This window comes from Rosa rugosa, chromosome 6 (assembly GCF_958449725.1).
Source record: "Rosa rugosa chromosome 6, drRosRugo1.1, whole genome shotgun sequence".
In the NCBI taxonomy this organism is placed as follows: Eukaryota; Viridiplantae; Streptophyta; class Magnoliopsida; order Rosales; family Rosaceae; genus Rosa; species Rosa rugosa.
The window spans coordinates 28985691-29012571 of record NC_084825.1 but is presented as its reverse complement, the minus strand read 5'-3'; the positions used below and the strand labels follow the sequence as shown (position 1 = coordinate 29012571).

The window sequence follows — 26881 nt, the reverse complement described above, 5'->3', positions numbered from 1 at the left end:
TTCCTGTTGTTAGAATTCCTCAATAATCATGCAAAAATATTGACTCTTTCCAATGAAATGATTCAGATTCGTTAATGAATTCTCTCTCGGTTAGAAAATTTTGTGAAGAGATTGAAAAAGACATTAGCAAACCCCCATTTTTTCTTAAAAGATCGGGGAAGAGAGGAAATTGCAGACATGTGAATCCTTATTGTTATTCAACCAATCATATCTCTCAATCTCAGTTTTGATCTGCTATGTCGTAGGATAATTAAAATGTCTCCAATTAAGTCTAAATACCAAGCTGTCACTCAGTCACTCCAAACCACCAACCTCATCATCGATCTAAACCAGATTTGACAATGACCCGATCAAATTAAGAACTTTGATCAATCCTTCATCCTCTTTCTTCACAACTCCTCTGTTTACAAAAAGTGGAACTTTTATAAAAAATATTTGCATGAAGAAGTTTTGTGTTGTAACTTGCAAATCCAAAAGATAAAGCAGATGAGATTTATGGTCCTCTGGAAGTTATAGGGAAGAGGAAGAAAGTCCTGAAGGTCTAAAGAGATGAGAGTATGAACTATATTTATTGTTTTTCTTTTGATTGCGTGTTGGGTGTTCTCTAAAAACAATGAAAACTATATAAAGACGTTTCTCATATTTACTCATAGCCCCAGAGTTGTATTATTGATTTTGTTCTCCGTGTTTTCGAAGTCGGATGCGCCGAACGAGTATTATGCTTGTTATTGTATTCATAAAACAGAAAACAATATTGTAAAACAATACCGAACGGCCCCTAAACATCTCAGATAGCAGTATACCAACGTGCTTCTATATTCAATTGATTTAATGAAAAATACTGTATTGACTACCACTGGAGATTTTTTTTTTTATTATTGTATATGAAGGGTAAAATAGGATTGTGAAATCTTCAAAAATTGAATGAGGTTCGACTACTGATTTTGGAGGTATGAATAGAACGTAAAAGAAGAAGTTTTTATTGATTTTATTGGACGATGGGCGTTGTGGGAAAATTAGGGAGGTCTAGATAGCAAATTGGTTATCTATAAAAGTAAGTTGGAGGTCTATTAAGTTGGGAGGTCCAAATGCCAACTTTGGAGGTATGAATAGAAGCTCCCTTTAAAAAATTGGATACACACCAACACAAGTGATAAATGTGTTATTGTACCACCCATATTACAAATTTGCCCAACGGGATGAAATCAACTATCCTCAATACACTATCCCTATTTTGTCCTCATGCATTCATTGGTTCACAAAGATTAAGAAAATATTTTCTTAATCTTTTGTACTATTTTTTATTCTTTACGGACCAATAAATGCATGAGAACAGAATAGGGACAGTGTAATTAGAGACGGTTGATTTCATCCCTTACCCAACATATCCACCCATCAATCAATGAGTGGCTAAGCAATCGTGGCCTTTGGTCATTATTGTAGTAGTGCTTGCTGCTTCCAAGTTTCTTCCACTGCAAATTTAAAATTCGGCCATGTCCCCTTCTCTGTCCAATCAAGTCCAAGTCTTTAGTCGGCGTCAATACTATCATGACCATATTTACCAATATTTACTTGATGTAACTAATTACTGATGAGCCATAGCCTAAGACTCAAACTACATGCAAAGGTTGTTAAATACCACATTTTTGCAAGCTCAAGTTGATTTGCCTTGAATAATATTCCCTTCACCTCCTGACTAGCTTCCCCTTGCTTTTACAAACTTAATGGAGAGTTTCACATACCATCAAGTCCTGACCCTTCTCCTTTTCATCAACTTTTTACAACCTACCACTGTTTTAAGTTCATTTGGCAATGAAACCGATCGCTTGGCTTTGCTAAAATTCAAAGATTGCATAGCCTCTGATCCACATGGGCTGTTGAACTCATGGAATGACTCCGTTCATTATTGCAAATGGCTTGGAATTACTTGTGGCAGACGACATCAAAGAGTAACAGCCTTGAACCTACCACACGCTGTTTTGCACGGAACCATATCTCCTTACATTGGCAACCTCTCCTTTCTTAGGTTCATCAACCTTCGAAACAACAGCTTCTCTGGCAATATTCCGCAACAAGTTGAACATTTATTCCGACTCCGACATCTCAATCTCAGTATCAACATGTTGGAGGGGGGAATTCCAGTCAACCTGACCTTCTCCCGCCAATTAAGCATCATAACCATTGCATGGAACCGCCTTACTGGGAAAATTCCTTCAGAGATCGGTTCACTGAAGCTTGTGTGTCTTGATCTTCAGATTAACAATCTGACAGGAGGCATACCACCTTCCTTGGGAAATCTTTCATCAATCACTTTTCTTTCCTTACAAGAGAACAATTTGGTGGGCAACGTACCAGAGGAAATAGGCCGATTAAGAAGCTTATCATTTTTTTCAATTGGTCCCAATAATCTCTCGGGTACGATACCTCCCTCCTTTTTTAACATATCATCTATGAACCGCTTCTCACTTTCAGCTAATAAATTTAAGGGCAGTATTCCACCTGGTATAGGCCTAAACATGCCTAATCTCCAAGAAGTGTACCTTGGTACAAATGAATTCTCTGGCCAAATCCCAGCTTCATTTTCCAATGCTTCTCAGCTTCAGGTACTTGATGTTGGGGAAAATAATTTTGTTGGGCAAGTTCCCGCAAGTTTTGGAAATTTTCCCAATCTCCAGCTGCTCAACTTCGAGGTCAATAATCTAGGAACTAATTCATCAAATGATTTGGGATTTATAACATTCTTGACAAATTGCAGCAATTTGTCGCTATTTTCTCTGAGTAATAACAATATTGGAGGTGTTTTACCCAATTCTGTAGCCAATTTCTCAACCCAACTGACTCAACTCTGCCTTGGGGCCAATCAAATAGCGGGAACGATTCCTGAAACATTAGAAAATCTCAGCAATTTAATACTCCTGACCCTGGAAGAAAACTTGTTCACAGGTACCATTCCAGCTTCTTTTGGGAAGTTACAAAAGCTGCAAGTATTAAGTTTAGATTCCAATAGATTATCAGGCCAGATCCCATCTTCCTTAGGAAACCTCACCCAATTATATCACCTCCACTTATTAGAAAATGAATTAGAAGGAAGCATTCCTCCAAATATTGGTAACTGCAAAAATCTGCAGCAGATGGATATATCAGACAATAAGCTTAGTGGAGATATACCATCACAGGTGATTGGTATGTCCTTCTCTGTCTTGCTCAACTTATCACAAAACTCGCTGACTGGCATTCTGCCTGTGGAAGTGGGTAAGATGAAGAATATCAATACACTGGACATCTCTGATAATAATTTGACCGGAGGAATTCCAGAAATTATTGGAGGCTGTCTGAGCCTTGAATTTCTTTACCTACAAGGGAACCACTTTCAAGGAATCGTACCTTCTTCTTTAGCTGCTTTGAGAGGTCTTCAGTATCTAGATCTTTCACGAAACAACTTGTCAGGACATATTCCAAAAGACCTACAGAGGCTTCCATTCTTGATCCATTTGAACCTTTCGTTCAATAATCTGGAGGGTGAGGTACCAAAAGAAAGAGTTTTTCAAAACACAAGTGCAATATCATTGGATGGAAATACCAAACTTTGTGGTGGTGTTTCAGAATTGCAGCTACCAGCATGCCCCATCAAAGTACCAAAGCAGAGAAAGTTGCATGCTTTCAAACTAAAGTTCACAATTTCCTTGGTCGCTGGATGCTCTCTTTTGTTTGCAGTCGTCTCAGCTCTTTATTGGAGGAGAAAAACTCAAAAGAAGAAGCCATTAATAGCAGTGTCATCGATTAACTTCCTTCCAAAGGTTTCATACCAGACACTTCATCATGCTACTGGCGGATTCTCTCCGAGCAATCAAATTGGATCAGGAGGTTTTGGCTCTGTATACAAAGGGATTTTTAATCAAGAAGAAAACAACGTTGTTGCCATCAAGGTCCTCAACCTTCAACGGAAAGGTGCTTCCAAGAGTTTTGTGGTTGAATGCAATGCACTGAGAAATATCCGACATAGGAATCTTGTGAAGATCTTAACATGTTGCTCTAGCACAGATTACAATGGTAATGACTTCAAAGCTCTAGTTTTTGAGTATATGTCAAATGGAAATTTAGAGGAGTGGCTGCACAGAGAAAATCAATCAAGGAGTTTGAACCTTCTTCAAAGATTGAATATTGCTGTGGATGTGGCTTCTGCATTGTGTTATCTTCATGACTATTGTGAACCACAAATCATTCACTGCGACATGAAGCCGAGCAACGTTCTTCTTGATGATGACATGGTTGCTCGTGTTGGTGATTTTGGGTTAGCAAGACTCATCTCAACAACCACGGACTCCTCACAAAATCAAAGTAGCACAGTTAGAATAAAGGGAACCATTGGCTATGCTGCTCCAGGTAACAATCTTCCACTACTTTATAAGTTCTTAAATTTTTATCTACAATTTTATTGAAGATATATATAGAAATATGGACAAAAGAATAGAGAAATAGGAGCATGGTAGCTTATGCTCAATGTGGCACAGTGGCAATGACAACCAACTTAAATTTTAAGCCCTAACAAATGACCAAGTACAAGTTAGCAAGCAATATAAGATATGTATCTCAAAGATTGTAATATTAATGCAAGACATAAATGATTTTTTTTGTAAAGAGAGAAAAGATACCAATGATGAAGTTTATCTCACTTTCTGTCTCAACCCAAAAATGGAATATATTTGTGTAATTCATTCATACATTAATAATGATGAAAAAGTTTTCATAGTAGTCTGGTAACTCTGATCAACAAAGAAACTTTCCATACTATAGAAGTTAGGTTCCAAATTGTACAAAGAGAACTAATATATACACACACACACTTGATTGTTTTGTGAGTCACAGAGTATGCCTGTGGTGTTGAGCCATCAAGAGAAGGAGATGTATATAGTTATGGGGTGCTCGTGTTGCAAATGTTCACAGGAAGAAGACCTATCGACGATATGTTTAAAGATGGTTTGAACCTCCATAACTTTGTCAAGATGGCCATACCAGAAACAGTGATGCAGATTGTAGATCCTACTCTTCTTGCCACTTTAGAAGAGACAGCACCTGCAACATCACAAAATGTAGTGAACTACATCAAATGTTACAATAATGAAATCGAAGCAGTTGAAGAAAACATTGACAATGAGAATTTAAGCAAGATGAACACTGTGTGGAAGTGCATACTTCCAACCCTTAAGATTGGACTTGCATGCTCGGAAGAATCACCAAGGAATAGAATGTCTATGGAGGAGGTCCACAGGAAGCTACACCATATAAAAGATGTTTACACTAGTGTTGACATCTGTCAAGAAAGGCCAAGAAGAAGCCGAACAATAGGTACTGTTATTTTCTTCTTTATGTTGTGTACAACAAAATGATATTTTTTTGGCTCTTTTTTATTTATTATTTATTTATTCTTCCTTACTTCTTTATGATTGCATAATAATATTTTTGTGCAAAAATACTTGCACAGTATGGCATGGGAAGTGAGGTGTCAATATTCTGTGAGTTATACTATTGACGAAAACGTTTAAAGGCAGGATGATAGCCTGGAAGTGTCGAAGAAATAAGTTGTAGCTACTAATAAGTGAGTGCTTGATTTCGATTTCTAGGTTATGAGTTGCTCATTGTGTAGATTTCTCAAGATCCAATGGAGACTAGTAATGTTGTATCTTAATTATGTGTAATAAGTGATGTAATCCAATTGGGTTTGTGAGTAAAAGGCAAAGCAGTCCAATTCGTAGCTATACTTTTGTTTGTAGAATATTCTGTAAATATTTACTTTCCTTGTACATATGGATTACGTCTCTCTGTATAATTATAGGGGATCGTTTCCTATTAGGATTACTCTTGTATCACTTTATAAATCCTATTATTTGGAGATGAATATTATTGAAGCATTTCAAACACATTGCTTATTTTCTACTTGGTATCAAAGCCAGATTCAATCCTTTGAATTTGCACCGTACTCTTTTGAAACCCAAAACCCGAATCCCGTCCGAATCTCGTAAAACATCACAAACCATTGAAGCTAAGTTATTCCCAAATACCAAAATATCGAAGTTCGGAACAGTCCTTGAAAATCAGATTATTGCCGCACACTTTTTGTTTGATTAAAGTACTTTTTGGTTGATTAAAGTACTATCCAACAGTCTGCTGCTGCATTGTTTAATTAACATCACAAGTTTGCTGCATTGTTTAATTAACTCTAGCCGACAAGACTTGCTGCACTACTCTAGCCGACAAGACCTGCTGCACTTTTTATTGGTCACGTGCAGGCCTTTGCTTTCTACTCTATGGAAGACGACGCTGCCACTCTTGCACTCCACAACATACCTCCAATCATCAACCATTATCATATCACCGCTGGGCACTGTCTTGAATGAATCCAACTACACTATATGGGTGCCTCTTATGAAGATGAGGATTGGAGCACGAGGAAAGGTCAGCTATCTCACTGGAGCTAGAGCTGCACCAAATGTAGATTCTGCTGAATTTGAAGTTTGGACCAAAGAGAATGAAAAAGTGAAGAGTTGGCTAATTGATTCCATGGAGCCATCACTCATGAATCGGTATATCCGACTCCCAACAGCGAAAGATGTGTGGGAAGCTGTTGAGAAGACCTTTTATGATGATTCTAATGAAACCAGGATTTTTGAATTAAACAAGAAGTGCTTTGGAGCAAAACAGAATGGCTGGACTCTTCCTATTTACTACAATGAATTGGTAGGAATGTTTCAGGAAATTGATCAGCGTATGGCTTCTCAAAATAACACAGTGGCTGCAGTTGTTCAAGAGACCACTGCCATGGCACGAATGCAAGTTCACATGTTCCTTAGTTGACTCGATTCAGAGTATGATCAAGTTCGTGGTGAGATTCTGCGCAAAGACCCGAAATTCGACTTGGAGCAAAGCTATGCATATGTTCGGAAAGTGCATTCTGAGAGGTAGGCAATGGGACACGCCTCTGAATCCTCTGCCATGGCTATCCAACGTAAACAGAGGTCCTCCTCAGGCTTCTCAACTCCCCCACAATGTCGCCTTCTAGGTAAAACAAATCCATATGCAAATACAAAGTGTCCGGTTTGTGGAGATTTGGGTCATAGCAAGCAACGGTGTTATGAAGTGATTGGCTACCCTGATTGGTGGGATTTCACCAAGAAACCGCGAAAGAACCTTGGAAAAGCTGTCATGGCTACTACAGAGGAAACGCAGCCAACTAGTGCCTCCGCTAATGTAGCACAGTCAGGTATGAAGGGTAAGGTCTCTATGAATAGTTATTGGATAATTGATACAGATGCATCTGACCATATGACTAATATATGATCCAGTCTCTTAGAAAAGCTAAAACCCTCCTCTCAAAATATTGTTTCTACTATTGACGGTACTCCAACTCCGGTTACCGGAGAGGTTCTATTGTCCTATCTAATACTTGATGTTGTGTTGGTTGTTCCCTCATTGGCATATAATCTCCTATCTGTTGGCCAAATTATTCTAGCACTAGCATGTATTGTGACCTTTTATTTCTCTTTCTATGTGTTTCAGGACATTCTGACTCGGCGGATTCTTGGTTATGGTGTCAGAAGGGGGAAGCTCTACTACTTGGATCTGACAGAGAGTGGAGAACAACAGTTGTTCGGACAAGTGAATCAGGTCAATGGAGTAGAGAATGCTAAGGAAACAGTATGGCTATGGCATCGTCGTTTGGATCTTCTATCTTTTAGTTATCTTAAGAAACTACAACCTCATTTGTTTTCGGTTGTCAGTGATTCCGATTTTCGTTGTGATGTATGTGAATTGGCTAAAAGTCATAGAATTTCGTATTCACCTAGTCTTAATAAAAGTTCCATTCCATTTATGAAGATTCATTCGGATGTCTGGGGTCCTGCCAAGATCCCTTCTCTTTCTGGAGCTTGGTATTATGTGACTTTTATTGATGATTGTACTCGTATGACTTGGGTATCTCTATTAAAGAACAAGAGTGATGTATGCTCCATGTTCCAAGATTTTCATAAAATGGTGGCCACGCAATACCAACAGTCTATTCGGGTTTTCCAGTCTAACAATGGTGGTGAATATGTTAATGGCCTATGCAGGAGTTTATGCAATCTCATGGAATTCGACATCAGACTTCAAACTCATATACTCCTCAACAGAATGGATTGGTAGAAAGGAAGAATCAACAGTTACTTGAAGTTGTCAGTGCTTCTTTGTTTGGCATGCATGTACCTCGTGAATATTAGGGAGAAGCTGTGAAGTCTGCCGCCTACCTCATTAATCGTACTCCTTCTCGGGTAATTAAATTTCAAAATCCTCAGCAGAAACTTCTGTCACTTCCGTCGCTACCAAACCTTGAACCTTGCGTGTTTGGATGCGTAGCCTATGTTCATATTCCCAAGCCTCAATGCAGCAAGCTTGATCCCCGTGCTCGTAAGTGTATATTTGTTGGTTATGCGGAATTTCAAAAGGGTCATCACTGTTATGATCCTCTTACTGACACTATGTATGTTTCTCTTGATGTTGCATTTCGCGAATCTGAGCCTTATTATTCAGGGAGAGCTTCAGAGTCTTCCCTTCAGGGGAGAGAGATTGTGAAGGGAATCCTCGAGATTTATTTGCATTTGAAGAATTTGAAGAATTAGAAGCTTTGGAATCAAGATTTGGAGTTGGGAATTCTCCAACTGAAAATACAACAGAAACTGGGGCTGTAGGAAATGAAAAAGAAAAGGATACAACAGAAGGAAACAAAAAAGAAAAATGGACTGCTGCCATGGGGCCCTCCACATGCCAAAGAAACCATGATGTTGCTGTGGGGCCCTCCATCTACCAAAAAATCAGCAAGTTGCCGTGAGAAACCAAAGTGGAAGAGGAAAAGATGATGAAGAAATTGCCGTGCATACGGCCCTCCATCTAACAAAAAGATCATGAAGTTGCCGTGGGAAACCAAAGTGGAAGAGAAAAAGACGGTGAAGAAAGTGGAAAAGAAAGAGATAATGCAGCCGTGGGGTCCTCCACCTGCCAAAATAGTAGGGAAGCGGTAGAACCAGTGTCTAGCTCTATTAGTGAGCATTCCCAAAGTGAAGACAATATGCGCCAGGAAATTGACAACGACGCATCAATGCGTCCTCATCTATCAGAGTTTTTTCCCCTCTCTACACCGTCAACTAAAAAATCTGTTGTGAATGTTCCTCCTCAGGTACCTTTAATTTCGAATGAATCATCTGGAGTAGATAATATTGAGCCTAAGAAATCACAGAGGGTTACCAAGGGTATTCCTAAGAAACAATATGAACCAGACATCAAAACCAAAGCTAAATATCCTATAGCTAATTACAAGTCTAACCATAGGTTGTCTGGGTCACATGCACTTGTTGTTGATCAATTATCCACTGTATCTATTCCTAGTAGTGTACAGGATGCTTTGGCGGACCCTAAGTGGACTCAAGTGATGAATGATGAACTAGAGGCTTTGCAGAAAAACTTGACTTGGGATATTGTGACTATACCAGCCGGAAAGAAGACTGTTGGATGTCGATGGGTGTTTACTGTAAAACTTAAAGCTGATGGAAGCATTGACAGGTACAAAGCACGATTAGTTGCCAAAGGATATACCCAGTGCTATGGAATTGATTATGAAGAGACTTTTGCCCCTGTAGCAAAGATCAATACTGTTCGAATCTTAATTTCACTTGCAGCAACTAAAGATTGGCCTCTACATCAGTTTGATGTGAAGAATGCTTTCCTCAATGGTAACTTGGAGGAAGAAGTGTATATGGACATGCCGCCAGGAGTCAAAAATTTGCCTTATGATATTGGCAAGGTTTGTAAGTTGAAGAAGTCTCTTTATGGTTTCAAGCAGTCTCCGAGAGCTTGGTTTGGAAGATTCTCCAAGTCCATGAGGACGTTTGGATATAAGCAAAGCAACTCGGATCACACTTTGTTCATCAAGCGTAGTCAGGGTAAGATTACCGCTCTGATAGTATATGTTGATGATATGATTGTCATAGGGGATGACTTAAAAGAGATAGAGGCTCTACAGAAGTATCTTTCTAATGAGTTCGAGATGAAGGATCTTGGGCAATTAAAGTACTTTCTTGGAATTGAGGTTGCAAGGTCTAAGAAGGGGATTTTGTTGTCGTATGAGCTTGACTTGTTAGCTGAAACCGGGATGCTTGACTGTAATCCTATTGAGACACCGATCGAGATGAACCACAACCTTGCCATCTGTCCGGATCAAGTTTCAGCTGATAAAGGAAGGTACCAACGTCTAGTAGAGAGGCTTATTTATCTTTCTTATACTAGGCCTGATATTGCTTATGCTGTGAGTGTGGTTAGTCAGTTTATGCATTGTCCCAGTGAAGAGCATATGGATGCAGTATATCGTATTTTGAGATACCTTAAGATGGCACCTGCAGGGAGAGGTTTGTTGTTTGAAAAAAAAAAGGTGAGTTGGAAGTTGTGGGGTACACGGATGCAGACTGGGCTGGTGATAAGACAGACAGACGGTCCACATCTGGGTATTTTACATTTGTTGGAGGAAACCTGGTGACTTGGCGCAGCAAGAAATAGAAGGTTGTTGCTAGGTCAAGTGCTGAAGCTGAGTTTCGAGGTATGGCACATGGAGTTTGTGAGATGTTGTGGATTCATAATGTGTTGAAAGATTTGGGTTTTAAACTCAAGAAACCTATGGACTTGCATTGTGATAGCACATCTGCAATTGAAATTGCTCGCAATCCTATTCAGCATGACCGGACTAAGCATGTGGAAGTAGATCGACATTTCATTAAGGAAAATCTGGACAGAAAGATTATTCATTTTCCTTTTGTGTGTACAGAAGATCAATTAGCAGATGTTCTTACGAAAGGAGTGTCAAGGAAAGTGTTTGACAAGTTGGGCATGATTGACATCTATGCACCAACTTGAGGGGGAGTGTAGAATATTCTATAAATATTTATTTTCCTTGTACATATAGATTACGTCTCTCTGTATAATTTTAGGGGATCGTTTCCTATTAGGATTACTCTTGTATCACTTTATAAACCCTATTCTTTGGAGGTAAATATTATTGAAGCATTCCAAACACATTGAATTCTTATTTTCTACTTTGTTTTGTTTTGTGTAAATGGAAACTAACAAGTCCAGGAGTACCTTTCTGAACATTGGCATTATTGAAAAATCGTCCATCTCAATTCAATCCAGCACTTCTTCTTATAAAGAACATTTCTTCAAACACCTTATCTTCATCTAATTAAGTCACCCACCCACGTTTTCTACAAAATTGAATAATGCAGCATTAAATAAAGAGTCATTTTGAGAGGAAAAAAAAAACGATTAGTATATATAATCACTGAAATGTCAAGTTCTAGTTTACAATAGTACTAGAATAATAAGGGTGAGATCGACTGTGTTCACCTTCTACTCTATTATGGCGCTCGAGCTAAATAAGTTAGAAACCAAGAACTTGCTTAGAGAACCCATTGAAAAGTTATCAAGTTGTGAGAGCCCAGCCCAACAATTGAGCTTCATGTACCCTGCTTATGTCCATTTTGGTTCATATGCTTTCATGTGATCACCCCTTCTCCTTCTTATGAACTCCTTTTCTGTTAGAGTGCTAGTGTCGCAAACTCACAAATGATACTGATCATGTGGCTTAACTCGGATTCAAAGAACCCATAGCCACCGATCTACATGGCTTCTTGAAACCATAGAATGAATCTTTTCACTTGGCATGGAATTACTTGCGGCAGAAGGCATCAAATAGTAGTATCCTTTAATCTACAAGGCCATGATTTTCATGGCACTATATCACCTTTCATGAAGCCTTTCCATTCTTAGGTACATCAACCTTCAAACCAACAGCCTCTCTCACAACATTCCACACCAAGTTTATCACTTGTCCTGACTGTGATATCTCAATGTCAGTGAGAACATATTGGAGGGGGAGATTCCGGTTAACTTGAGCTACTACTCTGAATTGAGCATCCTCAACTTCCAAACCATCGATCTAAAGGGAAAAATTCTGACGGAGCTTGGCTCATTGTTGAAGACTTAAAACTAATGATCAGGCTTGATATGACAGGAGTCATCCCAAGCTTCCTGGGAAATCTGCAAAAGACCAAGAAGAAGCTTAATGATTGGTGGTCCATTTACTAAATTCCTGTTATTAAGGACTTTTTCCTTTTTGTTTTAACAAGTGAGGTGTGAATCCCCTCGAGGCGGATTCAAGTGAGATGAAATCTACTCGATGTGGATCCAAATGAGGTGAAATATTCTCAACGCTAATTCAAGTGAGGTGAAATCTCTTTAAGGAAGAGATCCAAGTGAGGTAAATTCTCGTCAAGACAGATCCAAGTGAGGTGAAATTCCCTAAAGGCGGATCTTAGTGAGTGAAATTAATCTCCTCAAAGAGGTGAAATTTCCTCAAGACGGATTCAAGTGAGGTGAAATCCCCAAAAGGCGGATCAAAGTGAGCTGAAATCTCCTCAAAGTAGATCCAAATAAGGTGAAATCCCCTCAAGGTGGATCAAAGTGAAGTGAAATCTCCTCAAAGCGGATCCAAATGAGGTGAAATCCCCCTAAGGTGGATCTAGGTGAGATAAAAATAAAATCATAGGCTCTAATCAAGAGACGAGCCTAGTTTGGGGCTTAAATGCAACTTACGCGCAATAAAGACACGGTAATCAAAGAAAAGGAAAATATTTGGACCCGAAATTATCGTACCACGGGGATTGAAACGCTAACTCCAATCCTTGATTATGCCGATTGCTAAGTCACAAACAATTAACAAATAAACCTAGAAAAATAGCACCAAGCTATTGACATGCCCGGCTCGGAACAACCAAGCCTAAAATGGGTCAAGAGAACTACAAATAAATGCGGAAGCTCACAATCAAATGATATGGACAATGAAAGTGGTTTGTGAAGTTGGTTTTGATTGCGAAAAATAAAATTGACAATTGAAATTAAAATTGTAACTAAAAATAAAGATAATAAAAACAAATCAAGAAATGGAAATTAGGTCACTAGGGTATCCTCCTAGCCAAATTCAATGCACAAATATGTTCCGACAATGGTCACTCAATTCATGATGGCATTAAGAACCGTACCCAAGGCTTTTCAAGGCTCATGGGTGATTAGATTTCTTAAAGGGTATTCCTACTCCGGATCAAGGGTCTTAGAAACTCAATTGGGACAATCTAGAGTCTTGTTAGGGCCTCTAGTTGCATCAAAAGGCAAAGAGTTCTAGAATCAAGGCTTCCAAGCTAGCCAATACGGCAATCGAAATTGGTATTGTAACTAACCATGTTCTAACCAAGTGTCTTAGCCATAAATTAGAGAAGTGATTAGATCCCCTAATTTGTTCTAGACATGCTCATCTACACATTCAAGAGTTAATCAAGCTCCTAACCATGCATCTAAGCCAAATATTATAGAATAGAACATATGCCAAACGCTCACTAAGTGACTACTTGATTGTGAAGGGATAAGTTCAATTATGCCTGCGCGTTTCCATGACAAGATCTGGATTTGCAATTGCCATGATTTATGTTGATGAATTGGAACCCTTGATGAGTTGATGGAAACCACTGAACACTTGAAATCCGAGTTTGAGATGAAGGATCTTGAGAGAACACGATTTTGCCTCGGTTTGGAACTTGAGCACCGTGTTGATGGATGCTTAGGCATTTTGACAATGGCAGGCCTTCAAGCACGCCCATGATTGTCTGTAGTCTTGATCCTAAAATGATACTTTTTGTTCGAAGGATGATGGCATCAATTCTGTAGTAATGCTATTACAGTGTCAACATTTTGTAATGTCATTGTCGATATGATCTTGGTATTGTTGAGATTTAGAAGTGCACAAAAGCTTGGTTTATTTGTGAAGTTAATGAAATCTTGCTATTTAGCTACTCTATTGTGTACTTTTCTATGTTTTCAGGAACTTAAACACAGGATATTGTTTCTTTTAGAGATGCTAGAGCCATTCCTTGATCCTGCTGTAGGCAGATTCAAGGGTAAAATAGCCTTTGGAGATCTATCTTGTGCATATCCAGAAACATAGGAACGGAATTGTGCTATTGCTATTAATGTGATCTGTACAGCAGTGCAAAAAGCAGCAGTTCTTCCTTCACTAGCTAGAATCTGAATGGAGGCGTGGATCAGTTGCTCCTAGGTAATACATGGTTGTATTATTCCAAATCTTCTCTTGTGACTTTCTGAGCAGATATAGACCTTTCCGTAGTGGCCTTGCAAATTTGAGAAATACTTGGTTGAGAAGGACCTATGATGTTAATTTACATATGTTCAAGTGTATAGGAGACCAAATATTAAAAGGCCTAGAAAGGCTTTTATTTGCAGATTTATATTTTTTTTTTATGACCAATGTTTTAGTGGCCGGTTGAAATGGTCACTAATATAGGTATGTGACTGATGTTTAGTGACCAAATAATGCTTTTAGTGACTATATTTGACCCCTTCAGTGACCAAAGAATTGGTCACTGACGCTATTACTATCAGTGTCCAGAATCTAGTGGTCACTAAAAGTTTTGATTTTAGTGACCAAGTATTGTAAGTGGTCACTATATATAATTACTGACGGACTTATAGTGACCACCTTTTTTTGGTCACTAAACACAATTAGTGACCAAAATTGCTAGTTTTTGTGACTACTCCATTGGTCACTAATGCTGGAAATTGTTGTAGTGTAGAGGCAGAAGTGCCCTACTTAAGTACAATATGTGCATTATTGTATTTTGCTCAATGCACAAGACCAGACATCTCATTTGTTGTGAAATTGTTAGCTAGATATAGCTCTGCACCAACGCGATGTCACTGGATTGGTGTAAAAGATATCTTTCGATACTTAAAAGGTACGATATATATGAGCTTGTTCTATCCTACTGATGGATGATGGATTCGGACCATCACACACCAAGAACACCGCCAACACTAGCCTGCGTCCTTTATCCCCATCCCAAAACAAGATTAGTGTTTTGGAAGGTTTTGCTGATGCTGGGTACTCTCTGACCCACACAAAGGTCGTTCAGGAACTGGTTATGTCTTTACCATGGGAAACACCGCTATATTTTTGGAGGTCTACAAAGCAGACCCTTGTCGCTACTTCTTCGAATCATGGAGAGATTATTGCTCTTCATGAAGCAGTTCATGAATGCATATGGTTGAGGTCCATAATTGCACACATTCGAAGAACATATGGTTTGAAGTCTACCACAGATGAGCCTGCATGCATTTATGAGGATAAAGCAGCTTGCTTTGAACAAATGAAGCAATGTTTCATCATGGGCGACAACACCAAGCATATATCGCGTAAGTTGTTCTTTAAATCACCAATAACAAACACTTCTAAAGATTGAGGTGAATCAAATTCGATTTAAGGATAATGTAGTGGACTTATTCACTAAGTCGTTACCTAAATCCACCTTCGAGAAACATGTGAAGAGCATTGGAATGAGAAAATTATTCGAACTCCCATGTTTGTACCAATTAGGGGGAGCTCTCAACATCAGGGGGAGGCATGATGTCTACATGTTCGATCTTGAGAAGTGAAGGGCGTGTTGTACTCTTTTTCTCCTCCTCGAGGTTGTTTTTGTCCCACAGGGTTTTTATTACTGGAGCAAGGTTTTTAAAGAGGCAACGTTTGAAGCACCATGGTGTTATGATGACATCATGTTTGAACGGCACAAGGGGGAGTGATGTGTGCCTTACCAAACTATGATTACTTTCTATTGTAGTAATAGAAGAAGATTGTTCTAGATTGCTAGTTCTAATTAGAATAGGATTCCTTGTATTCAAAGATTATGTACTTGTACTCCCTATATATAGAGGCTCCTATTATCAATGAAAGATCATCTATTCTCCCAATTCCCTCTTTGCTTTCAATATCCTAAAACAATAATTAAGTAATGGTAGTTTCTATTAGGACCTCCAAATCTGCTCACTTTTTTTTTAATCGAATAATTATCTTTCTTGAAAGAAGCCTCAAGTCGGCTGATTACAATCTGATTGTAAAACGTCGAGAATGCATTCTGGAACCTTATCAATCCAAACTGATGTATAGTTATCATCAAAAGCTATACTAGCTAGCCTATAAGCTACTGCATTACAAGTTCTAGGAGCAAAACAAATCTGCACTCCTGGGAAGCACACCATAGTCATCCTTATATCATCAATAATTGCAGAATAATCAATCAGATCATACCTTTGGTTTTCGATATCCAAAGTAACTTCCAGGCAATTAGACTCTATCACCACAGATTGCACCTTCAAAGATTGTAACAGTTGCCAACCTTCTTTGATTGCTAGGAGTTCTACCTGTTTGGCACTATCAACATGGTGTACTGGCTGCGTAAATGTAGCTTTGAAACATCCATCCCCATCACGCAGGACTCCTCCTAGACCCCCTTTCGTTTGGTTTGGTAAAAAACTACCATCAACATTTAGCTTCCATCGCTTTTCGGGGTCAGGCTTCCATGTTTTCTTTTGCATTTTAACTGGCTTGGCAGCAGCATCATGTCGTGCCTTTCTAAACTCATCCAACCAAGAGAAGGAGCTGAACACAATATCAGTAGATGTTTGGGCACAACCATCCCAGAATTTATTGTTTCTGTTCTTCCACAATGCCCACAATATCATAAGCAACTTCTCGAAAGTGTCATGCTTTAGGTTTATAGCTTGCTCTAGCATCCACTCAATGAAGTTTAGACGTGGCAACAGACTAGCTTGCAGATTGAAAGGAGGAGCTGATAAGATTGTTTGGGCTGTAGGACACTTACAAAAAATGTGCGCTCTATCCTCAAATGTTGCAGGACATAGTAGGCAATCAGTGTCCCCAGTATAACCCTTATGGAGTAATGTTGCTTTTGTAGGTAGAAGATCTTGGGATGCACACTAGATACAAATTTGTACCTTTCTTGGAACATGTGCTCTCCAAATTCTTTTCCACAAAACATGATAAGGGTTTCCATGAGATGAGGATGTAAGCACATTTTCTAACACCTTCTCTCGAGCAATCCAATAAGCAGACTTAACAGAGAAGAAACCTTTGCTTTCAGGTCTCCAAAAGAAAGTATCTTTCATGTTTCTTCTACTCAACGGAATACAGAGTATTTTTTTTCAGCAATATCATAAGGGAGAGTACCTCTAATTTTCAGTGTGTTCCAAACCCGCGCTCTAGCATCAATAAGGTCTGCTACAACTTCCAAATTGGTGTTTGGTGGCTTCTGAATGCGATACTGTGGGCAGCTTGGAATCCATTTATCACACCAAATATTGATGTTATTTCCATCCCCAACATGCCATTGAACTCCTGCTTTTAGCACTGGTCTTCCTTGTAAAATGCTTCTCCAAGAGAAGGATGGAGCATCTCCAAGTTCAGCTTCCCAAAAGAAACAGGCTGGAAAGTATCTGGCCTTGAATAATCTAGCAATAAGAGAAACAGGATTGGAGAGAATTCTCCATCCTTGTTTTGCCAGCATAGCTAAATTATATGCATATATATTTTTGAAGCCCATACCTCATTCATTCTTTGTGAAACAAAGCCTTTCCCAGCTTCTCCAGTGAATCTTCTTTTTTCCTTCATTGTCACCCCAAAAGAAAGAAGCACAAAGTTGGTGGATATCATCACAGAGACCCTTCGGTAATAAATAACAGTTCATGGCATAAAGAGGCATCGTCTGGGCTACTGCTTTGATCAAAATTTATTTTCCTGCTGAACTCAGAATTTTTGACTTCCAGCTGATAAGCTTTTTGGTCAACTTTTCTTTGATGTAAGCAAACTTTGCTGATTTTGATCTTCCAACTCGGAGGGGCAACCCCAAGTATCTATCATGCTCTTTGACACATTTCACTTCAAGAAGAGATGCCAATTTCAGTTGCTCTTCCTGCTTAACATTATTGCTGAATACGACACTACTTTTTTGAAAATTCACCTTCTGCCCTGACGCTTTTTCATAAGTATCTAACACTCTTCTAAACTGAATGCACTCATGTTCAGTTGCAGTGCCAAACATAATACTATCATCTGCAAAAAACAGATGATGAAGCGTCGGAGCGTGGGGACACATGGTGAGACCAGCTATGTTATTTGTCACCACTGCCTTGGAAATTAATGCTAATAAACCTTCAGCACATAATATGAAGAGGTATGGTGACAAGGGATCTCCCTGTCTGATGCCTCGAGTAGGAAAAATCTGAGCAGACACGTCCCTGAATTAGAATTGCATAATGAACTGAAGTAACACAATTCATAATCATTTGTATCCACTTTAATTCAAAACCCAACTTGGTTAGCATTTCATGTAGAAAATTCGATTCTAATCGATCATATGCTTTGCTAATGTCTAGCTTAAGAGAGAAGAAACCTGTTTCCTGATTTCGAAGTTGATGCATAAAGTGTGTTGCTTCCGTTGCAACAAGTGTATTATCAGATATTAATCTGCCAGGTACATACGCACTTTGTAGAGGAGATATTATCTCAGGCAACCATTGCTTCAGTCTGTTAGCAACCACTTTTGAACTAATTCTGCAAATAACATTGCATAATGCAATAGGTCTAAAATGCGTCGCATCTTTAGGATCCTTTATTTTGGGAATCAAGCACAGATGAGTGAAACTAGATTCATTCCAAACCTCTCCATTTGTAAGCAGATTACAAACAGCAGTGTATACATCAAAACTGACTACATCCCAATATTTTTGATAGAAGAAAGGAGTCATACCATCTGCACCCGGACTTTTGGATGGATGCATTTGGAAAAGATCGAGCCTTTTTGATTTCTTCATATGTATACTGCTTGATTAGGTCAGCATTCATTTCTTCAGTAACCTTGACCGGAGTTGCAGCCATTACTTCTCTAATTGCTTCAACGTCTGTACCTTCAGTAGTGAATACGTCAGTGAAGTATTGCATGAGGAGATTATGGATTTCAGAGGGCTCAGTTTGCCATACTCCATTTTCATCTACAAGTCCCTTGATTGTATTGCGACTCTTCCTGTTACTCGCACGTCTATGGAAGAAAGCAGAGTTTCTATCTCCATCACGCAACCATAACGTTCGTGACCGTTGACGCCAATACTTCTCCTGTAGTGCAAGTAAAGTGCTATATCTGACATGCAATTCACGTTGCTCTTCATATTGTTCAGGAGAATAAGGCAGCTTCATAAGATCATTCAACTTTTCCTGTATTACTCTCATCTCCACTTTTTGTTTATCAAAATCCGTATGATGCCACTGCATTAGCTTCTTCCCAGCTTGTTTTATTTTCTGGCCCAATTGCCTGAGAGTATTTCCCGTTGTAGGTGTTGCCCATTCTTTCTGGATTATGGCGTTACACTCTTCATTCCCATACCAAATCTCTTCAAAAGGAAATCATCTTGAACCCCTTTGATTTCGAATTCGATCAGTACTGATTTCCACAAGTAATGGACTATGGTCTCATTCATTGGGATACAATGTTAGAACTCTACTGAATGGGAAGCGACTTCTCCATTGGGCAGATTGGAAACTCCTATCTAGACGCTTCTTTGTGAACTTGTTTGCCCAAGTAAACCGGTTGCCTACAAACCCCATGTCAATCAGACCAGAGTTTGACATAATATATCGAAACTTTGCCATGGCTGCTGCTGCCCTAGGAGGGCCTCCTGACTTGTCATTCGGCGACATAACCTCATTAAAGTCTCCTGCCATAAGCCATGGTAGGTGACAGCCTTCCGCTGCAAGATCGTCAATCAAGACCCAGGTATGATCTCTGCTTCCCCTAGCAGCAAAGCCATAAATACCAGTAAAACGCCACATTGCTTCTCCTGGCCTATTGATTTCTGCATCAATATGATGCGCAGAGTGTGTTCGCAGGTTCACATGAATATCATCATTCCATAGGATAGCTAGCCCCTGTGAATCCTCTTCATGATCGACACAGAAGCTTCCCTTAAATCCCAAACGGTTGGTGAGTGAGTCAATTAAACCCTTGCAGGCTAGGGTTTCTGAAAGAAAGATGAGGCAAGGTTTCTTTGCTTGAACGAGATCGATGAGAGCTCTTTGTGTTTCTGTGTTTACAATTCCTCGACAGTTCCAAACGAGGACACTGCCCTGTAGCATGATCGAAGAGGATGGTGCCACCCCAAGGCGCGGTGGTTTACGGCGTCGCACAGAGAGAGGCTCTGACGGTGCTTAGGTTTTTACTTACTCAAAATCCCACATCTGCTCACTTGACCTCACTCTATTATGAATTATTAAATGACATACATAACCTACTATAAAATGACTGTTAAGGATAATAATTATACCAAAACATACATAACCTACTATAAAATGACTATTAAGGACAATAATTATACCAAAAAAATATTATATTTATTTTATGTAGACTTTCCAATTCAATAATTTTAGATTGTATTCCTTATCTATTTTCATTTTCCAATTTCACTACATACTCATTAAGCATTCATATATATTTAATAAGAATTAAAAATAGAGTAATTATAAATACACATCCATTTTTTCTTAATACACACCCGTCAACATATTTTTGTCATTTTTGCTCCAATTTTTCTTTTTTTACCCTTCCCTTTCCTCTGTCTCTATACCCAACTGCAATCCCTTATCTTTCTTCCGATTTATACAGTAATTGCAATAACAACCTATTCTCTTCCTCTCTTTTTTCTCTTCCATCCCAGTCTATGTTTTGTTTTTCTTTGATTAATGATTGATTATTGAATTTCTTCCAATTCAATACTATTATTTTGGTCCTTTGATCTGAAGTTCTTCCAATGCTCAAGCTCCTAGTGCATGCCTTTTGTTTATTTGCCACTATTCCAAATGAAATGATGACCGAACATTATATGTTCTTGTATGTACTGTAATATAAAGAGTTTTGAAGGTTTGAGCTTGATCAATAAGACAACAACATCTACAACTCTTCAAGATAGATACTGCTGCGTAGAGGAAACTAAAAACCGTTTAGGTTTCTATTAGATGCTAATAGTTTGTTTTTAAATCTCTTCTTTGCCAATGAATTTTGGCATGATTTCTTGTTGGTCGACTCGCTGTGTTCTTCTGGTGAACCCATATTTTTTTTTTCTGTATTATTTGAGAAGAGGGTAAATTTGAGATTTAAAATTATTCAAAAAACTGGGGTGTGTATTAAACAAATTGGGATGTGTATATAAAAATTCCCTTAAAAATATGATTAAGATCATGTGACATAAAAATGTATGATATATATGTTGAACGCATATTGGTGAGGGAAAACAAAATAAATCCTCTTATGATTTATGACCTAAATCTAAGCCAATCCATTATATTTGCAAAAAAAAAAAAAAACTTAAAAAAAAAAAACAAAAATATTTAAATAATTAATCATGTGGTACAAAAAATACAGAAAAAAATAAACATTAAAAAACGAATGATTTTTTTTTTTTACACAGCTAAAATAGAAAAAAAAAAATTAAAAAAAAAATAATAGTTCATGGCATTTTCTTATTGATTAGACATTAATTTTTGAAACTCAATTTTGATTAAGAAATGTATATTTAGTTAAGATTTATAGAGTGATTAAATCATTGAAATGACTAAATTTTTTATTTTAAAGATAATAATTTGTTTGCAAATTATATGAGTGAGGTTATTTGAGGAAGTTTAGTGAGGTTTAGTGAGTAAATTTAGTATTTGAAAATTTGATAAAATGTGTAAAAAGCATAGAGGTCAAGTGAGTAAATTTAGAGGTTCCAATAGAAAAACTCTTAAGTAATCGACAATATAGATACATATTCAGTACTGATTATACATAGTAAAAATGTCAATAAGTTGAATAATTCAAGCATAGTCTAACTACTTATTCTGCAAATAAGGTAGTTAAGTTGTCGTGGTTCATAGTGAATATTGATAAGTCCACATTAATTTTTACCGTCTCCTACTTGGACTATATATCAATGTTCATTCTGTATCAGATGTAGTTATTATGAAGCGTGCACATAGACAAGCTAGAAGCATCAAACCATCCTTAAACTCAGTGATTCTATGATTGATCATATTAAACTGCAGGAAATCAAACATTTAACTAAGCATCAGCACCCTGCAATTATAATATAACCTTTCACGGAGCACAGGAGCCATATGTTGTACATTAAACTTCAAATTACTTACAGTAATAATCTGTAATATAAGTAAATAATGCATGATCCATTCATAAGGATTCTTCTAACCAAAGAACCTACAACTTAAGGCTTCTAAAGAAGCTCAACACAAGTTTCATCAACATGTGTTAATATATCTGCAAATTAATAATGCTATCTGAAGTAGCTTGTCACTCGAGTAGGATAATATATGCAGGAAATTCAGCACTTCTACTTAAGGTTGCATAACAAAATACTAAAATAGGAACTTCAAAAGTTAATGTTAACTGATCTAAAGTTCAATGAAGTTTGCAGCAGTAAAATTAAATTTAAAGATTCAGAATATCAATATTTAGGCCTAGCTCCCACTAATCTAAAACAACAAATCTGCTAGTGCTCCCAAAATCTTAGCATGACTTAAAGCAGAATGTATTTGTCCAACTAATGGTTTTGAAAACCAATACCTGAAACTAATGCTGTTTAATCCATAAAAAGAGTTCAAGAAAATGTAATTTCTGCAGACATTACTCTTAGCAGCATTAGACTTGGTGAAATGAATGAAGTGTAGAATAAATGAAGCAAAAAATCTAGGATGTTTAAGTAAAATGGAATTGCAGAGAGAATTGTGTGTTTATCATTGATAATAGGAGCCCTTTAAATAGGGAATTACAGAGTACATAAAAGGTAATAGAATCCGAACATAACTAGGTAATCTAGAACCTTCTCCTATTACAACTCAATGACTAAACTCTAGTTTGAAGAGGCACACATGATGTCGACATCCTTCAACACTCCCCCTTGTGCCGCTCAAACTTGGTGATGACGCTTTGATCGTTGCCTCACTAAAAACCTTGCCAGGTAACAAAAACCCTATGGGACAAAAATAACCCTAGTCGAAGGACAAAAAGAGCACAACACGTCCTTCACTCTTCGAGATCAAACATGTAGACATCATACTTCCCTCTGATGTCAATATCTCCCCCTGATTGCAACAATCATGGGAGTTCGGATAACTTTCTTAATCCGATGCTCTTCACATGTTTCTCGAATGTGGATTTAGGTAACGACTTAGTAAATAAGTCCGCTACATTATCCTCTGAACGGATTTGATTCACTTCAATATTTAGAAGTGCTTGTTGTTGCTGATTGTAAAAGAACTTAGGCGATATATGCTTGGTGTTGTCTCCCTTGATGAAACCTAATTTCATTTGCTCAATACAAGCTGCATTATCTTCATAAATGCATGTAGGTTCATCTGTGGTAGACTTCAAACCACAAGTTCCTCGAATATGTCTAATTATAGACCTTAGCCATATGCATTCTCGCGGGAAACTACGTCCACTTGAATGTTGTAGTATGTGTGTTTGAGATTACAAAGTGTGTAATGGGATGGATTCTAAGTGTGAGGAGGGGTCCCTTTTATAGGTAAGGGAACCCCTCTTAATTACATTTTCTTAGATGTGGGATGCAATCAACACTATTCTAGTGCATAAAGGCCTACTATGGAGGCAACTTGGCAAGGCCGGAAAGGTGGCTTTCCGGCGAGGTATCGGCCGCTTCCGACTACCGAGGCGTAGCTTGGACATCGGGCTACAAGGTGTATGTCTCGATTGGGCCCCACCATGGCTTGTGGGCCCGCTAAGAGAGAGTTACTTATGCTTGGTGAAGTAGCAAAACTAGCTTGCTAGTAGAGGTATCTACAAGTCCCCGAAGTCCCCAAGTAAGAGGAGCTTCTTGGTTGGGGAGTTATAATCATGAAGTCATCAAGCATAAACAATGTCCGAGAAGCGCCTAGCCATTACAAGTCCCCGAACTCCTTAAGCAAGAAGGGACTCTTTAACCTGCAACACAAATATAGGAGCATCGCACGTAGAATGCTTGTTGTATTGGGCAACGTATGTGAGTTGCGCGGATATGCATTGGCATATACTAATGTATGATGTGCATGATACATGTTGATGTATATATATGAATGACGCCGAGTATGATCGGTTATGACGTATAAAGTCGAGGACGAGTATGGTTGTGTGAACATATCACGAATAAGCATATGAATTACATATGATGCGCGTGGTGTTCACAAGAAAATGAACGAGTCGAGTTGACGAGGTTACGCTCGGTGTAAGTTGCATGAGTGCCATGAAGGCAAGCGTTTGTAATTTCGTGAACGATGCATACGCGAACGCTTGTGTTTGTTTGGTTTTCGCTCGTATTAATGGAACGCGAAAAGAATTCAATTTGTTGCAAACGACAAATGGTAGAAGAATTCAATGTTCCATTAATGTGTATTATGTGGAGGGGATGCGAGTGTAAAGCTTGGGAATGCCGGGAGGCAAGAGCGTGAAAGCTCGGGGGTACCGGGAAGGCGTGAGCGGAAAGCTCAGGGGTGCAGGGAAGGCATGAGCGGTAAGCTCGGGGTTGCCGGGAAGACATGAGCGGGAAGCTCGGGGGTGCCGGGAAGGCGTGAGCGGAAAGCTCAAGGGTTGCCGGGAAGGCATGAGCGGTAAGCTCGTGAGCGGAAAGCTCGGGGTTGCCTGGAAGGCGTGAGCGGAAAGCTCGGGGGTTGCCGGGAAGGCATGAGCGGTAAGCTCGTGAGCGGGAAGCTCGGGGTTGCCAGGAAGGCGTGAGCGGTAAGCTCGTGAGAGGAAGCTCGGGGTGCCGGGAAGGCGTGAGCGGAAGCTCGGGGTTGCCGGGAAGGCGTGAGCGGGAAGCTCGGCGGTTACCGGGAAGGCGTGAGCGGGAAGCTCAGGGTTACCGGGAAGGCGTGAGCGGTAAGCTCGTGAGCGGAAGCTCAGGGTACCGGGATGGCGTGAGCGGAAGCTCGGGGTGCCACGAAGGCGTGAGCGGAAGCTTGGGGTACCGGGAAGGCGTGAGCGGAAGCTCGGGGTGCCGCAAAAGCGTGAGCGGTAAACTCAGGGTGCCGCGAAGGCGTGAGCGGTAAACTCGTGAGCGGAAAGCTCGGGGTTGCCGAGAAGGCGTGAGCGGTAAGTTCGGGGTGCCGCGAAGGCGTGAGCGGTAAGGTCGGGGTGCCGCGAAGGCGTGAGCGGTAAGCTCGTGAGCGGAAGCTTGGGGATGCCGCTGAGGCAAGAGCGTAAGAGCTCGGCGGTGCCGCTGAGGCAGGAGCGGGAAGCTCGAATGTGATGCCCTGAGGCGTAAACGTAACCGTTGCTAATTATGCTGGGCTGTATGTACAAGTCCCCGAAGTCCATAGTCAAGGAGGGTTTTCTTGCAGGGTTGATACCAAAGCGTAGTTTTGTGCCGTGTATCGAGCATAATTAGTGCAAGTACGTCGTCTATCTAGAATTTGTCGGAGCGAACGCTTATGCCCTTTCGGGTGGGCCCTTGCTAGGCCCTCCGAGGAGTCCCCAACTCCTGGCTATAGACCTCCGTATGGTCGGAAAATTGTTTGATGGGGGGAGCTGCGTTTAAGCAGTGGGTGTTAGGTAGCGAACCTAATCTTTGATACTCAAGCGTCGGGGATTAACTGCCGAATCAATGGTTGCCATAGGCTACGTTAACCGGTCCCTTTACTCTTTCCCGGAGGAGAAAAGCCTGACTGCAATGCCGCGTAGCGGTCACTGTCATTATGAGACGTTGCCTTACCGCTTGGCAGTTGGTCGTGGACCATCGACTCGTGGAGTCCTTAGACCCGTTTAGGTCTCCTTCCCGTGGGGAGGGATTGACAAAATATGGTGGCCAAGAGGCTAGACAAAATATTTTACATATAGTGTACATGTAAATCTTGCTAATTGTATGAACAACAAATAAGCATGGCATAGTTTGTCTAAGTAAGCGTCACATGTTTATTTAATTAAATTGCCATTAAATAGAAGCATGGCATATCTAGCACGTAAGGTCTAGAAAGTGTTGCCAAATCTAAGAAATGTTGTAGGCATGCTTTTAAAAGTAGTAAAATCATGGCAATGGCTCTAATTGCAAGAGCGTAAAAGATAAGATATAGTTATTTATCTTATGTCGATTTGGAGCGAGTTGGAGTTGGAATCACCGTGTGTACCCAAATCATGTTGGAGTTGTCCAAGCATGACGCTCCATTGCTTTGGCTGATAAAGTGCTCCGATAACGTACATCAACTCGTAGTTGAGGTACCATTTGCAATTAGTTGAATGCTCGGTAGAAATAGTTGAATTTCCTTGAAACAAAATAGATGATTAATATGTGGATTTGTAAAATCACCATCGGCAACTTGCACAAGTGCTTTGATAAAATAGACAAGTTATTTGAATATATGTATCAATTGAGCAAAGTGTATGAGCCATGTTTATAGCTAGTTGACGACAAATGTATATGTGCATCTATTTTGAATGTCAAATTTGCAGGGAGCATGCAAACTCTCCTTATATGTGGTGACAATTGAAACATGGCCGTGATTGCAGCATTTATATGTAAATGTATATGGCCCAAGTGACAAAAATCACATGCAATAGCTTATATATATGTGTGTATAAGTTCGCGCCCATAAATGATATAGTCAGAAGCATGAGCCCTTCGTCAGCTTTTTAATTACCAAAAAACTGAATGGGCATATGACAAGTTTGTTTGTATAGTTATGTGGTTATGTGCGTAGCACATGTATGGCATAGCATGTTGGATGTGCACTTGTCACGGTTTCATGGAACTAGCATGCTTTAACAGATGGGTTTATACATATGTATACATATATATATGCATATGCATATGCATGTATATCATAAGCTACGGATGGGCCACCCAAATGCATGTC

The 26881-nt window shown here is 39.3% G+C and overlaps 3 protein-coding genes across 5 annotated transcripts; 2 read left to right on the top strand and 1 right to left on the bottom strand.

The window, feature by feature from the left end:
• Positions 1-1622: 1622 nt before the first annotated feature.
• Positions 1623-5850, top strand: LOC133718528 (putative receptor-like protein kinase At3g47110). Of its 2 annotated transcripts, none has more exons than XM_062145386.1 (3): positions 1623-4383; positions 4945-5346; positions 5483-5850. In XM_062145386.1, the coding sequence occupies exons 1-3, from the start codon at positions 1725-1727 to the stop codon at positions 5497-5499; spliced, it is 3078 nt and encodes a 1025-aa protein (XP_062001370.1). In that variant the 5' UTR covers positions 1623-1724; the 3' UTR covers positions 5500-5850. The 2 variants fall into 2 exon arrangements, with proteins under 2 accessions (XP_062001370.1, XP_062001369.1); XM_062145385.1 differs by having other exon boundaries at positions 1627-4383; positions 4867-5346.
• Positions 5851-6341: 491 nt separating this feature from the next.
• LOC133713388 (uncharacterized) lies at positions 6342-8092 on the top strand. Of its 2 annotated transcripts, none has more exons than XM_062139393.1 (2): positions 6342-7258; positions 7555-8092. In XM_062139393.1, exons 1-2 carry the CDS (start codon positions 6964-6966, stop codon positions 7683-7685), a joined length of 426 nt encoding a protein of 141 aa, XP_061995377.1. In that variant the 5' UTR covers positions 6342-6963; the 3' UTR covers positions 7686-8092. The 2 variants fall into 2 exon arrangements, with proteins under 2 accessions (XP_061995377.1, XP_061995376.1); XM_062139392.1 differs by having other exon boundaries at positions 6342-7267.
• A 7916-nt stretch (positions 8093-16008) lies between these two features.
• LOC133716541 (uncharacterized) lies at positions 16009-17504 on the bottom strand. Its single transcript, XM_062143242.1, has 2 exons — positions 17168-17504; positions 16009-16904 (listed from the first exon to the last, which is right to left on the bottom strand). The coding sequence occupies exons 1-2, from the start codon at positions 17502-17504 to the stop codon at positions 16009-16011; spliced, it is 1233 nt and encodes a 410-aa protein (XP_061999226.1).
• Positions 17505-26881: the final 9377 nt, after the last annotated feature.